The sequence below is a fragment of the Malaclemys terrapin genome, chromosome 2, assembly GCF_027887155.1.
Source record: "Malaclemys terrapin pileata isolate rMalTer1 chromosome 2, rMalTer1.hap1, whole genome shotgun sequence".
NCBI lineage: Eukaryota > Metazoa > Chordata > Testudines > Emydidae > Malaclemys > Malaclemys terrapin.
Window position 1 is genome coordinate 98,796,125 of NC_071506.1, and position 21,542 is coordinate 98,817,666.

The 21,542-nt window shown below is 42.1% G+C and overlaps 2 protein-coding genes across 3 annotated transcripts in view; one reads left to right on the plus strand and one right to left on the minus strand.

Moving 5' to 3' along the window:
- FBXO15 (F-box protein 15) overlaps positions 1-3,293 on the minus strand; it is a 47,653-nt gene extending 44,360 nt beyond the window's left edge. The window contains exon 1 of the mRNA XM_054019771.1: positions 2,949-3,293. Within this exon, the coding sequence (XP_053875746.1) occupies positions 2,949-3,115 (167 nt within the window). The 5' untranslated portion in view covers positions 3,116-3,293. The remainder of the gene's footprint in view (positions 1-2,948) is intronic.
- Positions 3,294-11,893: 8,600 nt separating this feature from the next.
- Positions 11,894-20,281, plus strand: TIMM21 (translocase of inner mitochondrial membrane 21). 2 transcript variants are annotated; one of them, XM_054018560.1, is made up of 6 exons: positions 11,894-12,476; positions 15,230-15,292; positions 15,393-15,490; positions 16,716-16,789; positions 19,534-19,639; positions 19,740-20,281. In XM_054018560.1, the coding sequence occupies exons 1-6, from the start codon at positions 12,182-12,184 to the stop codon at positions 19,830-19,832; spliced, it is 729 nt and encodes a 242-aa protein (XP_053874535.1). In that variant the 5' UTR covers positions 11,894-12,181; the 3' UTR covers positions 19,833-20,281. The 2 variants fall into 2 exon arrangements, with proteins under 2 accessions (XP_053874535.1, XP_053874536.1); XM_054018561.1 differs by lacking the exon at positions 15,230-15,292.
- The last annotated feature ends 1,261 nt before the right edge of the window (positions 20,282-21,542 follow it).

Sequence of the window (21,542 nt, forward strand, 5' to 3'; positions counted from 1 at the left end):
TTGGCCCTCTATGATTCTGTTTCCCAATCTGCAAAATAGGGATAATAATATCATCTTTGCAATACTCCTTTGAGATAGGAAAAAATAATAATGGTTTGTGAGATGCTACAGTGATTAGTGCCATAGAAAAGACTTTAAATAAATATGTCATAATCTCAGCATGAAATTTTCAAATAGCCATATTTTGTTAAATCAAACCAGACAAAAGTACATCTTCTCTGAGCACAAAATCCATGCCAAGTTTCAAACTTCTGCCATTTTTCCCATAGGCATTTATGAGAGTGGTGTTAGAAATCTTCTTTAATAGAAAAAGAGAGTTTCATTCTCCATAACCCAAAAACAGTTCACAGAATTTTGCTCAAGCTTTCAAACCAAAAACAAACAAAATATCTTTGTGCCATGAACAAACATGAAAAATGCCACCTTTGAGAGAGAATATTCCAGAAAGATTTGAACACATGAGAAGAGAGGCTTGACTTGTGCAGGAGATCATCACTAGATGATCACGATGGTCCCTTCTTATCTTAAAGTCTATGAGTCAATGAGACTTGCAATATTAAGGCCCAGTCCTGCAAGGATTGGATTCTCAATTATTGCGGATACTGGTACCAAGATAGTTTTGACTGATTAACATGAAAAAAGACAATGATTCCCAACAGTGACTAGCAGCTGCCAGTACAGTTTCTTCACTTGTATTACTAGCCCCAAGGGATCAAAAAATCACAAGTCAGGCCTTCCCAAATCATCAAATTTTTAAAATTACTTTTGGATGGGGACTATGGAAGACATTTATTTGCTTCTGGTTTTGAGCCTTTAAAGTTCATGTTTTCAGGCTTTTCTACACACCAATTACGGCTGGAAACTAGAAACGTTCACATAATTGCATGACTCCAGGAGCTAGGACCTTTAAGAAAACAGCATATATTGAGAGATTCATGATGAAAGCACAAGATCCAGCAATTTTACTTCACACTTCTAGGGCTAGTTTTACAAATCTTAGACTACCAGACCAAAAAATATAAGATCTAGCTTCCTCCTTTATTCCCTTCTAAAAAGCCTTTTCACTAAAGATAGGGTTAGCATATTTCAACAATCAAAAAAGAGGACGGGAGGAGCCTCGCCCTAGCCCCGCCCTCGTCCTGCCCTAGCCCCGCCCCTGCCACTCCCTGCCCCCTCAGAACCCCCAACCCTCCCCCCCCATGCCTTGTCCCCTGACTGCCCCCTCCTGGGACCCCTGCCCCTAACTGCCCCCCAGGACTCCACCCCTACCTAAGCCTTCCTGCTCCTTGTCCCCTGACTGCCCCCTCCTGAGACCTTCCCCACATCCTAACTGGCCCCCTAGGACCCTACCCCCTACCTGTCCCCTGACTGCCCCAACCCTTTTCCACACCCCCACCCCCAGACAGACCCCTGGGACTCCCACACCCCATCCAACCACTCCCCACCCCTGACAGCCCCCCCCAAAACTCCCGACCCATCTAAACCCCTCTGCTCCCTGTCCCCTGACTGCCCCCTCCTGGGACCCCTGCTCCTAACTGCCCTCCAGAACCCCCCCCCACCTAAGCCTCCTTGTTCCTTGTCCCCTAACTGCCCCCTCCTGAGACCCCCCCCACCTGTACTCTGACTGCCCAAAACCTTACACCCCCAACCCCCAGACAGCCCCCCCAACTCCTGACCCATCCAACCCTCCCCCCTGCTCCCTGTCTCTTGCCTCCCCCCCCCTCCCGAATCTCCCTGCCGCTTCTCTGACCCCTGGCCCCCTTACCGTGCTGCAGAGCAGCGCGCTCGGCAGCAGGGGGAGGGGAGCAGGGTCGGAGCTCCAGACTGCCGGAGGCCGAGGCGAACGGCCGGTGTATCAGCACGGACAGGCGGTAGCAAGTTAACAAACAGTTTACCAAACTGCTACGTTGCGTGGCAGAAACCGCACCCAGTTGCAAAAGGGGAGGGTTGCGTTTTGTGCTGATCTGCCAATGCAGGGAGGAGGGGGAGGGAGGGAGAGAGAGGAGGGGAGTGGTCTCAAGTTGCAGGGGAGAGGAGGGGGAAGTGGAGGAAGGGCTCTGGCTGCCGGAGCCCGTGCGAGTGGCTCGATCCGTCCGGCTGCCCTGTACGCCGCGCACGCTCTGCATGGGGGGGGAAGTCCGGACATTGACAAATTCCCCCCGGACGCTATTCTTAACTGAAAAAAGCCGGACATGTCCAGGGGAATCCAGACGAATGGTAACCCTACGATTGATTAACCACTGCTGCCTATCTCTCATTGACTGACCTGTGGTGTCCTAACCCCTGATGAAGTTTTGGTTTCAAAATGGCCGAGGTACAACATGGGCAGCAAGACCAATGCATGACATACTAAGGTTCTGAAGCAGTACAGTCAGTGCCACAATGATTGAGAGGAGAAATAAGAAGGGCACTGTTCTCCTTTTGAGATTGTTCTCCGTTGTCATCCTATTGGAGTCCCTCTCATGCACTTACTTTCCCGAAACTTTTCTATGCAGTTGCAGTAATGGGTCCAAACTATGCAGCAGGTGACTACAGCAGACAAACCCTGGGACTCTGATCAGGTCACACTCCCCAGTGGGTGGCACTGACCCGACTGGGGAGAAATAAAAAAATGGCCACACTTTCCCAAGCTCTGCCCATAGGAGAAGCAGATCTACAAGCTGCCGCTCACAGCAGACTTTGCAGCTCTCCTCCCCCTTGCATTTGCGCACTAGTGAGGACGCCATCATTAGGGTTCCGAGTCAAGGCTCCCAAGAGCAACCTCGGCCAGGGGGAAGATCGGGAGCAGGCCTGACTGCATGGGCACCACAGCACAATTAAACACAGTGTTGGAGGAGGTAGAGGGACTCGCCTGACTCGGCTCTGCGCCCAGTTCACCTGGCACCGGTGCTGAGGGAACCCGAGTCCCGCTCAGCCCGGGGGAACCAGCGGGAAAGGAGGGCGGTTACCTGAGCCGCACGGCGAAGCTGCCGCGGTCCGGGTCTGGAGGAGGAGCCGCGGAAGTCGGGGGGCTCCGGCTGGTGAGGGCGGGCGGCGCCAGGGGCTGGGGAGCAGCCGCTGCCCACGCCAGCCCGAGGCTGTGCTGCTGCAGGATCCAGCCGCGTCCGGTCGCCATAGTGACACCGGAACCCGAACGGCCCGGACCAGCGTTCCAAGCGGCCCGCTTGCCTCTGCCTGGCCTTGCACGGGCCGCCGCGGCGCGAGGGCGGAGTTGGTCTTGGAGTTGGGCAGGAGGTGGCTGCAGCCGACGGGGCCGCTGCGGCCTCTCCCCAGCCTGAAGTTACTGGCTGCAGCCCATTGAAGGGCCTGGCTCTTCCACACATCCTGGTTACAGGCGTTCAGCTGCCCCTCCCGCACACAACACATTTCAGCCCAGAGAAGGTCCCAGTGTAGGGTTCTATCTGGTAATGAGCCCCACACTCTGTAAGGGTTGCAGTTCAGTGCAGAGCGGCTTCACCCCCAACCGCACCCTAAAACATCCCTGGATTCAGTCACCCCCATAGTGGGCAACAAAAAGATAAGCACATTCCCCTAGTTTATAGATCTCTGCTCCAGAACCCAGTTCAGTGCTCCCAACGTTGCTTCTCCCAAATGCCCACTGCCTCAGGCATCTCTATGCTCCCCTGCTCATGCGCCCTCATTTCCTCCTCTTTCCTATCCTCCACTTTCCACAGCAGGCAAAACCACCAGTTTCCCATCTGCACCCCATATTCACCTGCATACACACACACGGACAGTCCAGCTCCCTCTCCCTACAACACCCCACACTGTCCTACACACACGCCAGTTTCCCCCTCTTTCCTGTCATCCCTTTGGAGCAGATTCAGTGCAATGGATAAATTTTGGGAAAGAAGAATATGGGATTAATAATGGTCGACTCATTTTTGCCATTTTCATCACTGAAAGCTTGTCTGCAGAGGCTGCTGCATCAAACCAGGGGCTGCTAACAGGGAGTTTCGAGAGCGAGTTTGGAAGGGGAGTGGGAAGGGGGTGAAGTACATTTACCATTCTTTAAAACCTTTAGCCTAAACTATAATCAAATCTTCTTGATTTAAACAAAAACCTTATAATTAGCCTAGGTAGCTGTAGGAGAGAATGCAGGCAGAAGCCCAGCAGCAGATTGGGGGCTATCCAGTGTATTGTGCCGAGTGCAGCATGTATGATTACTTGCCCTGTGGGCAGGTGGCGTATGTGTGCATTCGGTGCAAAGAGCTCCTGGCCCTCAGAGACCGAGTACGGGCTTTGGAGGCCAGGGTGGCAGAACTGGAGGAGCTAAGGGAGGCAGAAAGTTATGCTGATGAGGCTTTCCGGGACACTGTAGATTTGTCCCACCTCCAGTCAGACAGCCCCTGCGCTGTTAAGGAGGATGAAAGGCTCAGAGAAGGAGAGCAGTCAATGGGAGCAGAGGGAAACCTTCCCATAGTTGGGACCCTTCTTCCAGATGATGTTGGGGTATCCTCTCGCACTGAGGTTACTTCTCCAGGGGAGGGAACTCCAGTCATTAGGAAAAGGCAGGTGTTAGTAATGGGAGGTTCGATCATTAGAAACACAGATAGCTGGGTTTGTGATGACCGGGAGAACCGTATGGTGACTTACCTGCCTGGTGCGAAGGTTGCGGATCTCTCGAAGCATCTAGGTAGACTTATGTGTAGTGCTGGGGTGGAGCCACTGGTTGTGGTACATGTAGGTAGCTCAGTGGTTTGAGCATTGGCCTGCTAAACCCAGGGTTGTGAGTTCAATCTTTGAGGGAGCCATTTGGGGATTTAGTTGGGGATTGGTCCTGCTTTGAGCAGGGGGTTAGATTAGATGACCTCCAGAGGTCCCTTCTAACCCTGATAGTCTGTGAATAGGTACCAATGACACAGGGAAGGGTTAGGAGAGACGTCCTGGTTAAATTTAGGCCGCTAGGAAAGAGACTGAAATCCAGGACCTCTAGGGTGGCATTCCTACGGGCGTAGGCAGGCAGAGCTTCAGAGTCTCAATGCATGGATGAGATGATAGTGTAGAGAGGAGGGGTTTAGATTTATTAGGAACTGGGGAAACTTTTGGGATGGGGGAGCCTATACAGGAAGGATGGGCTCCACCTAAACCAAAGTGGATCCAGACTGCTGGCACTTAACATTAAAAAGGTTGCAGCGCAGCTTTTAAACTAAAAGATGAGGGAAAGCCGATGGCTGCAGCGGAGCACATGGATTGGACAGAGACTTCTCTTAGAGGAGAGTCTATTGATAGAGATTCTCTAGGTTCTAGTCAGGAGGAGAGGATGGAAGAGGATAAAGTATGAGCCAGATCAGATGAGAAACATTCACATAAAAAAGAATCTGACACATCAGGAAAGGGCAGACAGATAAACAGTGACAAGTTTTTAAAGTGCTTGTACACAAATGCTAGAAGTCTAAATAATAAGATGGGTGAACTAGAGTGCCTCGTGTTAAAGGAGGATAGTGATATAATAGGCATCACAGAAACCTGGTGGAGTGGGGACAATCAATGGGACACAATCATTCTGGGGTACAAAATATATCAGAAGGACAGAACAGGTTGTGGGGAGGGATTGGCACTATGTGTGAAAGAAAATGTAGAATGAAATGAAGTAAAAATCTTAAATGAATCCACATGTTCCATAGAATCTCTATGGATAGTAATTCCATGCTCTAATAAGAATATAACAGTAGGGATCTATAATCGACCACCTGACCAGGACAGTGATAGTGACGATGAAATGCTAGAGGAGATTAGAGAAGCTATCAAAATAAAGAACTCGATAAGAGTGGGGGATTTCAATTATCCCCATATTGACTGGGTACATTTCACCTCAGGACTAAATGCAGAGGCAAAATTTCTTGATATTTTAAAAGACTGCTTCTTGGAGCAGCTGGTACAGGAACCCACAAGGGGAGAATCAATTCTCGATTTAGTCCTGAGTGGTGATCCCAGCAATTACAGACCGGTAAATCTAACATCAGTGTGACTTGCAGTCTTTATGGTTTTATAAAAATATGATAATAAGTGAATATAATGTAACTAGAATAGTTTTATAAAAATATGATAAGTGAATATAATGTAAATGGAATATGCTTCATGCAAAAGGTCTCTTGTAAGGTATCATTGCAAAATTTATAATCTACTAAGTGTGATCATCCTATTTGTATAAATGTATCACTCTGTATCTAAAACTAGAAATATAAAATATAACTCTGAGGGCCTATTGTAATTATGCAAAGTGTTGGCCATTAATGGTGGTTTGGAATCTTGATGACTCCAATTAACCAGGACCATTGTCTGCAGATGGCTGTGTTTTACCTGTGAGTCTTCCTGTATATGTGTGTGCTGGCAATTGGGTAATGAAGTCTTGCAGTGACATGTGATCATGTCACCTGAACTGGAATCCATCTTTAGCCTGGTGCTTTTCCAGTGAGGGGAGGTGGAAACCCAGAGGGACAAAGGGTTCCCGCCTTATGCAAAAGATATATAAAGGGGTGGAACAGAACGAAGAGAGGAGAGGAGCCATCATGAAGAATCCTCTAACTACCACCTGAGCTGGAACAAGAGCTGTACCAGGGGAAAGAATTGTGCCCAGGCCTGGAAGGTGTCCAGTCTGAGAAAAAGAACTTATCATCTCTGAGGGTGAGATTACCTGTATTCAGTTTGATTAGACATAGATGTGCGCATTTTATTTTATTTTGCTTGGTGACTTACCTTGTTTTGTCTGTTACTACTTGGAACCACTTAATCCTACTTTCTGTATTTAATAAAATCACTTTTTACTTATTAATTAACTCAGAGTATGTATTAATACCTGGAGGAGCAAACAACTGTGCATATCTCTCTATCAGTGTTATAGAGGGCGAACAATTTATGAGTTTACCCTGCATAAGCTTTATACAGGGTAAAATGGATTTATTTGGGTTTAGACCCCATTGGGAGATGGGCATCTGAGTGCTAAAGACAAGCACACTTCTGTGAGCTGTTTTCAGGTAAACCTGCAGCTTTGGGGCAAGTAATTCAGACCCTGGGTCTGTGTTGGAACAGACGGGAGTGCCTGGCTCAGCAAGACAGGGTGCTGGAGTCCTGAGCTGGCAGGGAAAGCAGGGATAGAGGTAGTCTTGGCATATCGGGTGGCAGCTCCCAAGAGGGTTTCTGTGATCCAACCCATCACAGTCAGTACCAGGCAAATTAGTTGAAACAATAGTAAAGAATAAAATTGTCAGACACATAGAAGAACATAAATTGTTGGGCAAAAGTCAACATGGTTTCTGTAAAGGGAAATCATGTCTTACTAAACTATTAGAGTTCTTTGAAGGGGACAGCAAACATTTGGACAAGGGGGATCCAGTGGACATAGTGTACTTAGATTTCCAGAAAGCCTTTGACAAGGTCCCTCACCAAAGGCTCTTATGTAACTTAAGTTGTCATGGGATAAGAGGGAAGATCCTTTCATGGATTGAGAACTGGTTAAAAGACAGGGAACAAAGGGTAGGAATAAATGGTAGATTTTCAGAATGGAGAGGGGTAACTAGTGGTGTTCCCCAAGGATCAGTCCTAGGACCAATCCTATTCATAAATGATCTTGAGAAAGGGGTAAACAGTGAAGTGGCAAAGTTTGCAGATGATACTAAACTGCTCAAGATAGTTAAGACCAAAGCGATTGTGAAGAACTTCAAAAAGATCTCACAAAACTAAATGATTGGGCAACAAAATGGCAAATGAAATTTAATGTGGATAAATGTAAAGTAATGCACATTGGAAAAAAATAACCCCAACTATACATACAATATGATGGGGGCTAATTTAGCTACAACTAATCAGGAAAGAGATCTTGGAGTCATCATGGACAGTTTTCTGAAGACGTCCACGGAGTGTGCAGCAGCAGTCATGTAGGAATGCATAGCTCCCGAATCGCCAGCCCACGGGCGCGGCAAACTGCTCCCATGGCAACGAGGCAGGAGTGACCTTCAATCCAGTGTTTGTGTTTGGGAAACTTATTTGGTTGATTTGATTGTTTCCTCGCAGCTGGCATTCACGCGCTCAAGAGAGGGGTTCGTTATCTTATGTGCATGTATACTGCCTGGCTTTTCTATGCGCAGGAATGTAACCACTAAGAAGTGTTGTAAACAAAGTAAGGAGAGAAATAAAAACCCCAGGAAAGTTTTCCTGGGAGGCTTTTTGCTTGAGGCTTTTGAAGCTCTCTAGCTACCAGAAACCTGGTGTTCTATTTCCTTTCCTGTGTCGTCGCCACAGCAGTCAAAAAAGCAAACAGGATGTTAGGAATCATTTAAAAAGGGTTAGAGAATATCTTATTGCCATTATATAAATCCATGGTACACCCACATCTTGAATACTGCATACAGATGTGGTCTCCTCATCTCAAAAAAGATATACTGGCATTAGAAAAAGTTCAGAAAAGGGCAACTGAAACGATTAGGCATTTGGAACAGGTCCCATATGAGGAGAGATTAAAGAGGCTAGGACTTTTCAGCATGGACAACAGGAGACTAAGGGGGATATGATAAAGGTATATAAAATCATGAGTGGTGTGGAGAAAGTGAATAAGGAAAGGTTATTTACTTGTTCCCATAATATAAGAACTAGGGGCCACCAAATGAAATTAATGGGCAGCAGGTTTAAAACAAATAAAAGGAAGTTCTTCTTTACACAGCACACAGTCAACCTGTGGAACTCCTTGCCTGAGGAGGTTGTGAAGGCTAGGACTATAACAGGGTTTAAAAGAGAACTAGATAAATTCATGGAGGTTAAGTCCATTAATGGCTATTAGCCAGGATGGGTAAGGAATGGTGTCCCTAGCCTCTGTTTGTCAGAGGGTGGAGATGGATGGCAGGAGAGAGATCACTTGATCATTACCTGTTAGGTTCACTCCCTCTGGGGCACCTGGCATTGGCCACTGTCGGTAGACAGGATACTGAGCTGGATGGACCTTTGGTCTAACCCAGTATGGCCGTTCTTATGTTCTTAAACTTCTCCTTCAGAGAAACCCCCAAAGAAGTGCCCTTTTTCAAACTGGCCATTTGTTCTGATGAGAGTAAAACCAAGAAAGATTGTTTTCCCAGGCTCTTTAGGAGGCATAGAGCCCAGTGCTATTGAGAATGGCCACTTGAGGACAACCGATGGCTTCAGGCTCATTGAGAACAATGGGAGATGGCAGTCGTTTTGAAAGAGGGCAACTCTGGTTGGAATTCTCTGTAGCAGAGGTTTATTGTCCAGCCTCTGCAGAAGAAGAAACTTGCAGTTATCAAGACTAATTGGAAAAAAATTATCAGTCCTTTAAAACCCACCAAAAGAGGCCTATGCACAAGATTTCTGTGAATTTAAACTATGTGGGGAGCTTGAAGCATCTGTGTATTGTTATTGAGCTAATTTGGGACAAAAAATCAGTTTGATACATACTAAATTTTTAAAAGACCCAACTTGTTATTAATTTGAATTCCTAAACTAATGAATGGGTTTACTTGTAAATTCTCAGAAAATTTAACCTATTTTCAAAGAGTAATTGTGTAAAAGAGTAGTGTATGATGTTTATACATTACAAAAGAGTTGAATCTCAGCTTTAAGTGCAAAACTTCTAAACTACGGAGCTGCAATTGGTACTTCCATAATAACCTTGCTGGGGATTGTGGTTTTGTGACCACTTCACCAAAGTATTTTTATTATTGGTTTTGGTGATCTTTATAACTTATTTATACAGCAACCTAAAGTGTGCTAGGTAAATAATATAGACTGGACCAAAGAAAACCATTACATATGTAACAGAGGAGGGAACCTATGGAGTTGTATACATAAATAAATAGGAATTTCAGGGTAACCATGGCTAATCTTCAGACAGGCTCTACTACAGCCACCAGCAAGGAGTAAATTCAGTGTGAGGTTATATGGCAGAAGTAGAGGAAGTGTTAAGGATAATAGGTTGGTATAGTCATTGCACTCACCCACTAGAAGGAGACATAATTATAAGCCAATATATTATTATGTAAGGTGAAATGTAGTTCTTATCGCTACACCTAACTAGAGATAGACTCACTGAAAGCCCGGAATCCAAATGTAGAGATGTCCCCTCATCACTATATTGAAGTAAACCAAAACTCAGCATCTGAACACCCTCTGGCAGGGTACCTGCTTCACCTCGTCCCTGGGTAGGGGGAAGGTCATTTAGCCGTGCGTGGGCTTGTGCACACCCACTTCCTGGAACCCAACAGGACTGCTCTCTTATGTCCGTCAAGACTGACTTTTTCACAACCCCCAAATTTTGGAGAAGTTTGGATTCAAATTTTGCGCCAAAAGTCCACTTCTAATTATATATTACATGGGACTTCCAACTGAGTTTAACAGCAAGGCTGTAAATGCTTTGAAAATGTAAAGCACTACAGAGATGGTAAGTATTAATAGTTATTAAGCACTGGATTTAAACTCCAATGAAAGTTTTATGTAGATAGGGCCTAAAGAAAATATTAAAATACATCTAATATTACAAAGAATTTATAAACAATGAACCACCATCTCAATAGTCCATTGATGTAGGTTAGGACATAAAGAACTGCAACTCTGTTTATGGAATGGGATATCATAGATTCTTAAAAGTGTTTTAAAGTAAAATTCTGTTATTGTTGTTGTTATCAATATTATAGCATCATTGGTAGAGGCAGCAGAGTCTAAAGTTGTGATTGAATTCCAACTGTCATTATAACTCCTGCTTTTTCATTGCTCAGAACTTCCTTAAACAAATTCCTTTGGGGTGGGAATTTTCCTAGAAAGTTTGAGTAAAATCTTTACAGCTGTTTTTGAGTGGTGGCTTTCTACAATTATTTACTGAGTTGAATTAATAAGTATGAATACAATTGTATATGAGTTTTATGTACATGCTGACCACAAAGGAATTATTAAACTGAGTAAAAATAATAAATAGAATTTGAACCATGTAGGGACGCATAGCTCCCGAATCGCCAGTCCACAGGTGCAGCAAACTGCTCCCATGGCGACGAGGCAGGAGTGACCTTCGTCCCAGCGTCTATGATTTGGGAAACTTCTTGGCTGGCCTGTTTGTCTCCCTCGCAGCTGGCTTTCACGTGCACAAGATATGGGTTTGCTATCTTATGTTGTTGTACACTGTATGCTTTCCCTATGCGCAAGAATGTAACCAGTTAGAAGTGTTGTAAGCAGAGAGGTAGAAAGAATAAAAACCCCAGGAAAGTTTTCCTGGGAGGCTTTTTGCTTGAGGCTTTTAAAGCTCTCTAGCTACCACAGACCTGGCGTTCTGTTTCCTTTCCTCCGTCGTCACCACAGAACCATATGGGTAGAGTTACATCTATGCTGACCCAGTTGCTGGATCAGGGCCTTTTAAAATAGATTTTGCATCCATCAGTTTCCATAACAAAAACTATAGCCTTAGATCCTGCAAAGACAATGAGACTAAACGTGTACCTAAATCTTTGTGGGATTGAGGCCTTAATGTGATTAATTTTATTCACCCTGGAAAAGGAAGAAATACTTCCAAATTTGTATTTTTACGACTTTATTTGAACAAAAAAAATCCAGACAGTTTGCATTAATGCAAAGTCATAATTTCCTAAGGATAAAATGATCGGAAACATTAAAAATAAAATCAAAAGAGAAGAAACACTACAAAACACACACTACTTTTCATTCACAAGTTAAAGGAGGTCAAAAAACTCCAGCCTCCCCTACCACTTCGTTATGTGCTATCTGTACCAGAACCAGTGGATTGAAATTACTGTAGTTTCGTGTCGGGTGTAATTTGATCTCAGCATCTGGGGGGTGGCGCTTTGCATTGTGGTAGTTGTAGTCATTTTTCCTTTAAGCCACTATTAACTGTTGACGCGAAGAGAATTTCTGTGAACTACAATTCCCAAGGCTTCGTAGTATTTTTTTCCAGGGACCTTTGCAAACGCAATGGCGAGGAAGTTGCAAATGTCAGCGAGCAAAGGGTAATGTAGGTTTCTCAAAGTAAATCAACAAGGTAAAAGCAAAACTCAAAGTCAGAGATTCTGTTTCATTATAAGGGCTGCACCTTTCGTGCACACACTATGCATGTGTTGCTTAGGTGCAGACTACAGTAGGATAGATCTATGCAGCAATCAAGGGACGCTTTAGTTCATCTAATCTAGATCTTAGTTTGTTGGTAACATATTAAGACTTGTTTTCCCTCATCATGTTTTCTGCTTCGTTTATGCGAGTTATTCAATGCAGCGAGAAGTTACAAGGCTCGCCAGGAAAGTGGTTACTTGCACCCCATGGGAAGATGTTTCTAAGGACTTGGCGGTGTTTTAGGTGGGGGCAGGAATTTGCCCACAGAGAATCTGTGTTGAGCCCTCGTATGATTTTCCAAGTTGCTAAACAAAATATCTGGACCCAGGAGGGGTCCCTGAGAGCTGGGAATAAAAGCAAACAAGTGTCTGTGCAAAGAAGTCAAAAAGGAGGAGCACCCGTGTCGGCTGCTCAGAAAGGTAAGTGGGCCAATGGCCAGTATTAATTAGGAGCAACATGCATTGTTTTTAGAGGCTGTTGCTGCAGGAACTAGCTGCAGCCTTGCAATTGAGATTTTAGACACCCAGAACTGAGGAATTAAAAATTGTGGTTCCCACAGCTGCAACTTGTTCCCTGTACACGTTGCATTATTTTGCGTGACTTCAAACAATGTTAACTTTTAACTTGTATGTGTATATTACACACACAGAGGGTAAAATTTTGCTTGGGGTCCCACTTACAGCTCTTCTTGACTTTATTGGGAATGGTATCTGTATATATGAGGGAAGAATCTGATGCATCAAGTGTTTGAGGATGTGGGAGGACTCTGAATACATGTCTACATTAGAGAAAAAATAAAGTCCATGTGTTGCTAATTCAAGTTCAACTTTAATGATGTTATTAGCAATAGGGACTTTGTTTTTTGGAAAACTTTCCTGTTGTAAATGCTTGACAAACTGGACAGTACTGCTCCAGTTGTGCAAATTTAGGCTTGTATTTTGTATGCCATCACACACTTTCTAATGCATACTAAACTGCTGAGTGGCAGGCCTCTTATATTTAGACTAATTGGAGTAAGCCTAATATATTTTGTAGGATCATCTTAAGTAATACACGGTGCCTCTCCATCTATGTAAGTTTTGTAAGTTTACCACTACATTCCCATTCCCTTGCCTTTTGCCTGCCTGCAGTCAGCTTTTGGTATCCCCATGGACCAGGAAGCCAGGAGATGAAGTAAAAGTACATTTTCCAAGCAGAGAGTCCACACAAAGACTCTCAGGGTTAAACCTCTGCTTCTATAAACTCTTCTAAAATCATTTTCTTCCTCCAACGCACACATCTAATTTTCTTATTGATATCATAACAAAATATTTTTTCTTTTAGTTTGGGTGGGAAGGAAGGGCTTTGTATCTAATAATTTCCACATCTATGTATTGGATTGATATTTGATATCAGTTTCATCAATCCCTATCTAATATGGAAATTGTAACTCACTTTTGTGGATTTCTTCCATATGGCCACAACAATGGTCTTAGATTGAACATCATCCATTAATTCAAATGGAAAAAAACTGAATGGAATATAGAGGTGACTCAAACTCTTAGACAATGAATTCCAATTCAGTGATATTAGTGCCCATATAAATTCTATGTCCATGTGATTTCCTGAAGATTAAGACTGGCTGGGTTTAATGACCTAAGAGAGCAGTTTCCAAACATGGTCCATTTGCTGGTTGCCAGCAGAGTTGGCTGATCACATGGTACTGGCTCCTTCTTTACAACTGGTACATCTTAAAAATAGTGAACGCTTTCCTAATAGTGCATTTCCATGTACATAATTAATATATTGTAGTTGCCACTGACGTTGTCATTTGATCACCAGTGGAAGGGGAGGCAGTCCATGTTGTTCCAAATGGGAAGGAAGATGGCCCATAAGAGACTTTGATGTAGTCCATGTTTGGAGATCCCAAGTTTGAGGTGTCTCAACTAGGTATTAATCCCCAGGAACTGCCTTGGGAATTCATGATTCTTTGCTTAAACCTTCAATGGAATAAATAAATACAATGCTAAACAATGTAATTTTATTTCTCTGAGGCCAAGGAGGTTCCACTTTCATTGATAGACATAAGTGAATATCAGAATGTAATGTCTTAATTGATCTTGAATGCTTTGAGTGTCTGTCAAGCAGTTACAATATGTAGCTTTTGTTACAGTAAGCCAATTTAGTTCCCTAAAGGCTCTAGCAGTTTTTTCTGTTTAGTTCCACTACTAGTGAAATAAAAATGAAATACTTTGCTTAGTGGTAGAGTAGGACGAGAGGGCTTTTCTTGGAATTATAGTAATTTAGTTATCTTCTAACATTATTATTATTATTATTTATTATGGTTGTAATTATGTAATGTATGACAGTTCCATCATATGACCTCTAGTTCCTCCCATTCGTTCCTTTGAGCAAGAAGTGATTGTTACACAGCTTCAGAAAGTGAAAGGGCTTTTCTTTGGATAAAACCTTCTCAGCTGATAAGGCGGCTGTGGAAAGTGGGAGGAAAAGAGGTTATTAAACTTTCCTCACTAATTTGGGCTTTGCTAAAAAGCACAATTTATAATCCACACAAATTGGTGATCTCTTCCCACTTCTCAAGAAAGATTTTATAGCAGAGGTTGTAATAAGGTCTCATAATAACCTCTTACTCTTGTACATGATGAAATATTATAAATAAATTACAATTGACTAAAAAAAGTATATGCTTTTGTGGCATCCTTGCTTTTTATTGTTCACGTACTTGGTAATTCCTCATTCACAGTCTTTGTCAGTAGTGTTGACTCTTTCCCCCATATTTTTGTTAAAAATTTGCTATAAATGAATGTTATATTATAACGTGAATACTTTGCAGCTGAAATGTATTACCAAAACTTAAAAGAAAATGACTTTGTATTTCAACATGAGAGCAATAGCACAGGTTGTTCTGGGTTTAAACTAGTTGAAAGGTTTAATAAAAAATTCTGCTGGAACTGACAAAAACTTCTCATGGTCTCTTTATTTTACTAGTATAACAGAAGGAATGGACTAAAAACTGACTTTTTCCCCCCTTATCAATATGAGACCTACTTACCAAAATGCTAATTGAATCTTAGACTGGCACATAGAAGAGAAGAAAATTATTTATATGATACACTTATGCTAATCTTATTAACTGACATTGTAACTACTATATTTTTTCTCTCTATTACAGTGAAAGAAGCTGGAAGGGATTTTACCTACTTAATAGTGGTGCTCATTGGGATTGGTGTTACAGGTTATATAAAAAGCTGTATGCCCTATAAATATTCTTTATTTATTGTTCATCAGATTAGATTAGTTCTCATTTTATTTGCTTTTGTTTCCCTCTATTTCAGGTGGTTTGTTCTATGTGATTTTTACAGAACTATTCTCTTCCTCCAGTCCCAGTAAGATTTATGGCGATGCCTTGGAGAAATGCAGATCTCACCCAGAGGTTGTTTTTCAAACCTAAATTACAGTTTCACAGTTGAACCAAAGGATTTCTTATTAATTGCTGTCTTTCAGATCTTCCATTCAAAGAGCATGTACCATTAAGCTCCAAAGAAAATTCCAGTGGACTCAGTCACACACATAATTCCACTCAATATAGTGGGAATTGGTGCCCACTAAAATACACCATGTAGTTTCTGACTGCTTTCTTCACCAAATGATATACTCTTCTTATTTATAGTGTGGTACTGCACAAGAGTCTCATTAAGATCAGAACACCATTGTGCTAGATGCTATACAAATCTGCAGGAAGACATACACCCAAAAAACGTAGTGTAATTTGAAACAAAGTGACTTTAACAAATAGTAGAAGGGAGGGAAGGATGAAGTTAACAGTAATAAGACCATGCAGTTGTGTAGGTTAGCTAGATATAAATAAAAATAAACTCAGAGCTAGACGTTAAAAATCACATTTTCAGATAAAGCCATAAATGTGTGTAATAGCCTTCCAGACAAGATTACTAAAGTGTCAGTGGGATTCATCTAGAAATATCAAAAATATTTAGAAAGATAAAAATAGAGATCTATACTTTGGAACTAGGCTTATAAAAATGATAACCTCATTCTGGTGCCATACTGCAAAATCATGCTTCCTCTCTGATCTGACTAAACTAAGTTTGAAAACCTGGCTGATTTTTTTGCTGTGCTTTGGAACCAGATTTATAGAAATGACAAAACCTTTTGTTTCTAGTTTTTAATAAAAGGAATCATTGCTATTTTATTAGATTATTAGATTACTTTTTAAACTACAACTTTGAAATATCCGAGACAATGTCTCTGATGAGATGGGAGTGCATTTTGCTTTTTCTTTCTTTATATAGTAAACTTGGGAAGACTAAAGTCAATAATATACATACAGTACACGTAAAAGTTAGAATTCTGTCAGCTAAGATAGATGCTCATATTGCAGATCTTTATAGGATTTTAAGGATAATTGAATAATCTAGTTTATAAAGAAATCCATTGAAATATAGAAATACTATTTGATATGAATCTGCTGCTGTCTTCTAGTATGTTTCCTAAATTCTTGGGTTGTCACTGTCATAGTATACTAGAAACATTTGGTGAAACGAAAATTATTTCAGATGAGGAGGTGGGATGACACTGGAGTATCTGTTTGAATGTGACCCTTTAGACATGCTATACCTCATCTCTATTCTTTTTCTTAGGTAATAGGTGTTTTTGGTGAACCCATTAAAGGTTATGGTGAGCCAACGCGACGAGGAAGACGACAGCTTGTCAGGTACTTGTTTGCATTTGTTCTGTACAAACACCTATTTCTGCAAAGACGCTTTGGGCCAAGGTTACATCTAGACTAACTTAGCTGCAGAGGATATATTTGATCTGTCATTTATAAAAGGAACTGAGCAATCTCTTTTGCAGGGCTACTTACATGGCACATAGGTAGCAAGTGTTTGCTAGGGTTAAAGAACATTTGAGAACAATTTTAGGTGGAAGATTTTTTCCAAGTTCATCTTTCTCAGGGCACAGAATTTGAGTTATTAGGGTTGCAAACAGAGTGCCAATATTTTTCATCTTCTATTTATAGTTTTGCTGATCATTTAACCCGCAGAATTATTTGTATAAATTGTAAAGTATTATGCGGGGGGAGGGAGTCTGTTTTGTTTAAAGATTAGCTAGACCCTGTTTCCTGAAATGCCACCTAGAAGAGCATTTTATTTTTAAAGGAAGAGAGAAGTCTGGAAAGGCTCTTTTAAAAAAAAAAAAAAAAAAAAAAAAAAAAAAGGTCAGTCAAGGACAGGTTTATTTTCCTTGTCCTAAATGTAAAGATGCACGAAGGTCCTCTGTCCCAATTGGTCTAATTCCTTCTCTTGTAAAACTGGCAGGAAACTAAAGAAACACCTTAGTGGTAGAATACTAAATCGAACATGCTTTGTAAAAGTTTTAATACTGGGGGTTGGGACCCTCAGGGAGTCATGAGGTTACTACATGGTGGGTCACAAGCTGTCAGCCCCCACCCCAGACCCCACTTTGCATCCAGCATTTATAATGGTGTTAAATATATTTAAAAGTGTTTTTAATTTATAAGGGGGGTCGCACTCAGTGGCTTGCTATGTGAAAGGGGTCACCTGTACAAAAGTTTGAGAATCGCTGCTTTATTATGATATAGCAGAATGTCTGTTTATATCCAACACTGACCACTTTTCAGTCATATAGTTCCTTACATTTGATGCTATGCATATACTATACACTAATCATTTTGATCTCACACAACACCTTTGAAATGGATATAGTCCTCTGAAAGTGTGAGAATCTATTACATTCCCACTTCTTTCTTATTTGTCATATTCACTTGCTCTAGCTCTTCTTAAATTAAATTAGAAGCACTTTGGGAGCATGGACTTCTTATGGCTTAGTACAGTGCCCAACACGATTAGATCTCAATCCCCACTCGGGCCTTTGGGCTTCAGTTTACCAAAATGGATTTAGTGTGAGGCAGATTGATGGGCCTGCATAGAAAAACTGAACTCCAAAATTGAGAGATTTTTTTTTTTAAAGGAAAATAATTTTTCTCCCAGTTAAAGATTGGTTTTTTTTTTTTACCAGATTGTGTGTCAAAAATGCTGCTCACAGTTGAGCTGTTGAATACTAAAATGTAAAAGGGAAGTTTTAAGCATCTGTCCATAAAAACAGGAACTGTCCCTTCTCGGGCCCTAGCTGAATGAAGAGGTAATTGGTTCCGTCTGACGAAGTGGGTATTCACCCACGAAAGCTTATGCTCCAATACAGCTGTTAGGCTTAAAGGTGCCACAGGAGACTCTGTTGCTTTTTACAGATCCAGACTAACACGGCTACCCCTCTGATACTTGGTTCCTATGATTTCAGTTCCAACTTTTTGCTAGCTGTGCATTTTTTAAAGTTATTTTTGAGTCAGGACTTTTGAGGAAGGTTGCAATCAAGTCTGTGGCCTGATCCATGATCTCACGTGTCTCAGAATACCTATGGGCCTGCTCACTGGGTATATGTTTGGTTCTCTGGATTTTCTGAACCCAAAGTTACCAGAATGGGGAGCTCCTTCATTAGCATAAAGGTAATTAATTAGATCCCACTGGGAGATGCTAGTGACCTCAAGAGAAGTAGTTCCAAGCAGGAGGAACTAGCTATGTAGTGCAACCATGCCTGATAATGTTTTGACTTACTCCACGCTCCTGGTTGGCTGTTGAGTAGTAAGAGTCCAGCAAAATGAAACTTTTAAGATTTGACATCTACAAGCAAGTAATCTTTACTCAGCCACCAAGACTATCAAAGTTAAATTTCAGAGCCAATAAAACCACTGACTTTTGTGGGTTTTTTTGTTTTTGTTGTGTTTTGGTTTTTTTTTTCTTTTCCAACCATGTACCGGTTTCTTGAAGCTGAATAAAACCACAGTCAACAACCATTATACATAAGCATTAATTTGTTTTGTTTTCCAATCTTTAATAATAGACTAACATATCTACTTCAGCATTCTTGCTCTTGATTTTAACTCCCAACGGACGACTGATATTGAATGCACATGTGTATAGCTAGAATCCACAGAATTTATCTGAAAATGGGACCTACACAGTAGTTCCTCAGATACCTAAAATGGTCCTAGGTTAAACAACTTTCCTGTCTAAAAGATCATGCCAATGTCTCTTGAAAGCACTGGAATACATCCCCTCCCAACATAGCTAAGCAACTTTTCTAGGTGAGAGTGTTAACTCAAATCCAATTCATTAAAATAGCAAGAAGGCCACACAGTTTTTTAAAAAGTACAGTCTGGCACCTTTTCCTTAAACTGTCTTATGTCTAACAAGTGAGAGTTAAGACCTTCTGTCTATTCAATTACAATCTGGCATTGAGATGTAGGTAAGATCATACATTGAGACAAAATTGCTGTCCGTACAGATGTTTCACTTCACATAATAGTGCCTGCAATGTACATTGTTTCTCAAAATGCAATACACAGAATGTGTAACAGGTTTCCTTGTTCCTTTTTCTTAGTCACTTTGAGTATGTAAAAAATGGATTGAAATACATGCGCTTGAAGTTCTACATTGAGGGCTCAGAACGGGGAAAGCAAGGGACAGTCCATGTGGAAGTGAAAGAGGTAAAGTTGTCTCAATTAGTTATACAGTCAACAAGCATCACCTGACGCTTAAACTACTAAAGGGGAAAAAATAACACTTGCATGTTTTTCCTTATTACAGAATCCTGAAAGCAGAAGATACGAGTACCGTTACATATTTGTGGACGTTGAGGCCTACCCTAGAAGAACCATTGTAATTGAAGATAATAGATAGTAACTTGGTTCTTTCACTGTGACAGTTCTTGAAGAGTGCTGAATGATGCACAGTCAGTGTACAAATGAATGCCGAGTGATGCAGCATACATCTACAATTTCACAATCTTACTCCCTTACTTACATCCGTGGAATCTCATTGAAGGTACTGGGGTTGCACAGGTGTAACTGGGGCCAGCAGAGAGTTGGTCACTATCAGTGTATTTATAATGGAAGTATAATAGGATTTGAAGTGAACCAAATTTTAAAATAGTGTCCTCCTTTATCGCAAAAAGACATGAGATAGGAAAGAATAGTTATACAATGAATTTAATACTGGATAGTATTTCCGCTAGTATTTCTACACAGAACCCCTAATATTGTCTTCCAACACTTCAAAGTTATTTTTCTTTTGTTTATATTTCACAACAGCACTTCAATAAAGAATGACATACAAAATGTAGAAAAATACATGTTCATTTATGTGCAGCCACTGTGTTTGATAGTGAGATAAAATGAGAAGATATCAGCAATGCAAGGAGACTTTATTGCAGATGCAGCTATGAATATGCATCACAGTATTGCGTGGCCCGACAAGATGAATTAGGATGAAAGGCAATAAAATTTAGCAGCTTCTAAGAAGTCTCAATAGAATGAGGGAGGTACAAACTTCTGAGCTAGTCAGACATATAGGACCTGGTCCTGGCACTAACCTAGCAGAGAGGACTTGATTGTAGTACTCAGTACTGTGGGGATTTTGGACTGCAAAGCAGTCCCTATATAACTATGGGGAGTAGTTGTATGGCAAAACTTCATATTGTGGCCGCTGTCTATTAGATGGAAAACAATGCCACTTTGGTACCGGGTATCTCCTTGATCATCAGGCGCTTTAGAGACCAGGCCAAAATGACTAGTAACAAACCTTCAGAGCTGCAGGTCTTCATGCTTTAGTTGTGGTGCCTTAGTTCTGAATCACTTTCCCCTATTTGATGAGGCAAATCTCTCTGCTCTTCAGAGGAGGCTTAAGGGACTCTTGTTGTTTAAATGACCAAAAAAAAAAGCCAAATTGATTCCTCCACCCTTCACTTCTGTACAATGCTCTGTGCCACAGCATGTGTTAGGGGCTAAGGAAGAGGGTTTGTTTTTTAAAATGGGAGCCTGTGTATGATGGGGGCACAAACCCCACAAAGGTAAGGGTTAAGGAGCTGCTCTGGCCACAGGAAGTCACACCCCTTTACCGCTGCTGGGCCTGATCCTAATGAAGGGAAGAGTTCAAAAAGGAGCAACTCAATCTAGACTGACTGAACAGGAGAGCAGTTTGGTGCTGCAGCCTTCAGCGGAGAAGCCACCGGGGCTCCAAGCAACCAGGCCCAGGCCTCACAGTCAAGCTGCTGCAAGCCTTTCAACAGTGGAGGCCAAGGGTGACGCGTTTCTGCAGATTAGGGAAGATGCTTTGGCGCATGACCTGAAAAGACAGTGAGGGGAACCCCAAGACAGACCTGTCGCACAGATGAACAAACAGAATCGGGTAGGAAGTGACGCAGGGAACAGGCATAAGGGCATCCACCCTTAGGCCATGTATCTGGCCCATTGTTAGGCAGGATCCTGGGTTGGAACCTGATGCAGCAGGATGGGCTCAGGTTCCCCTACCCCCCACCATCAGCTCTCACCCTTGGGCGACACCGTCACTGGCTCTAGCTGCTAAGCCAGGCAGCCAAAACTCTTGCCATTG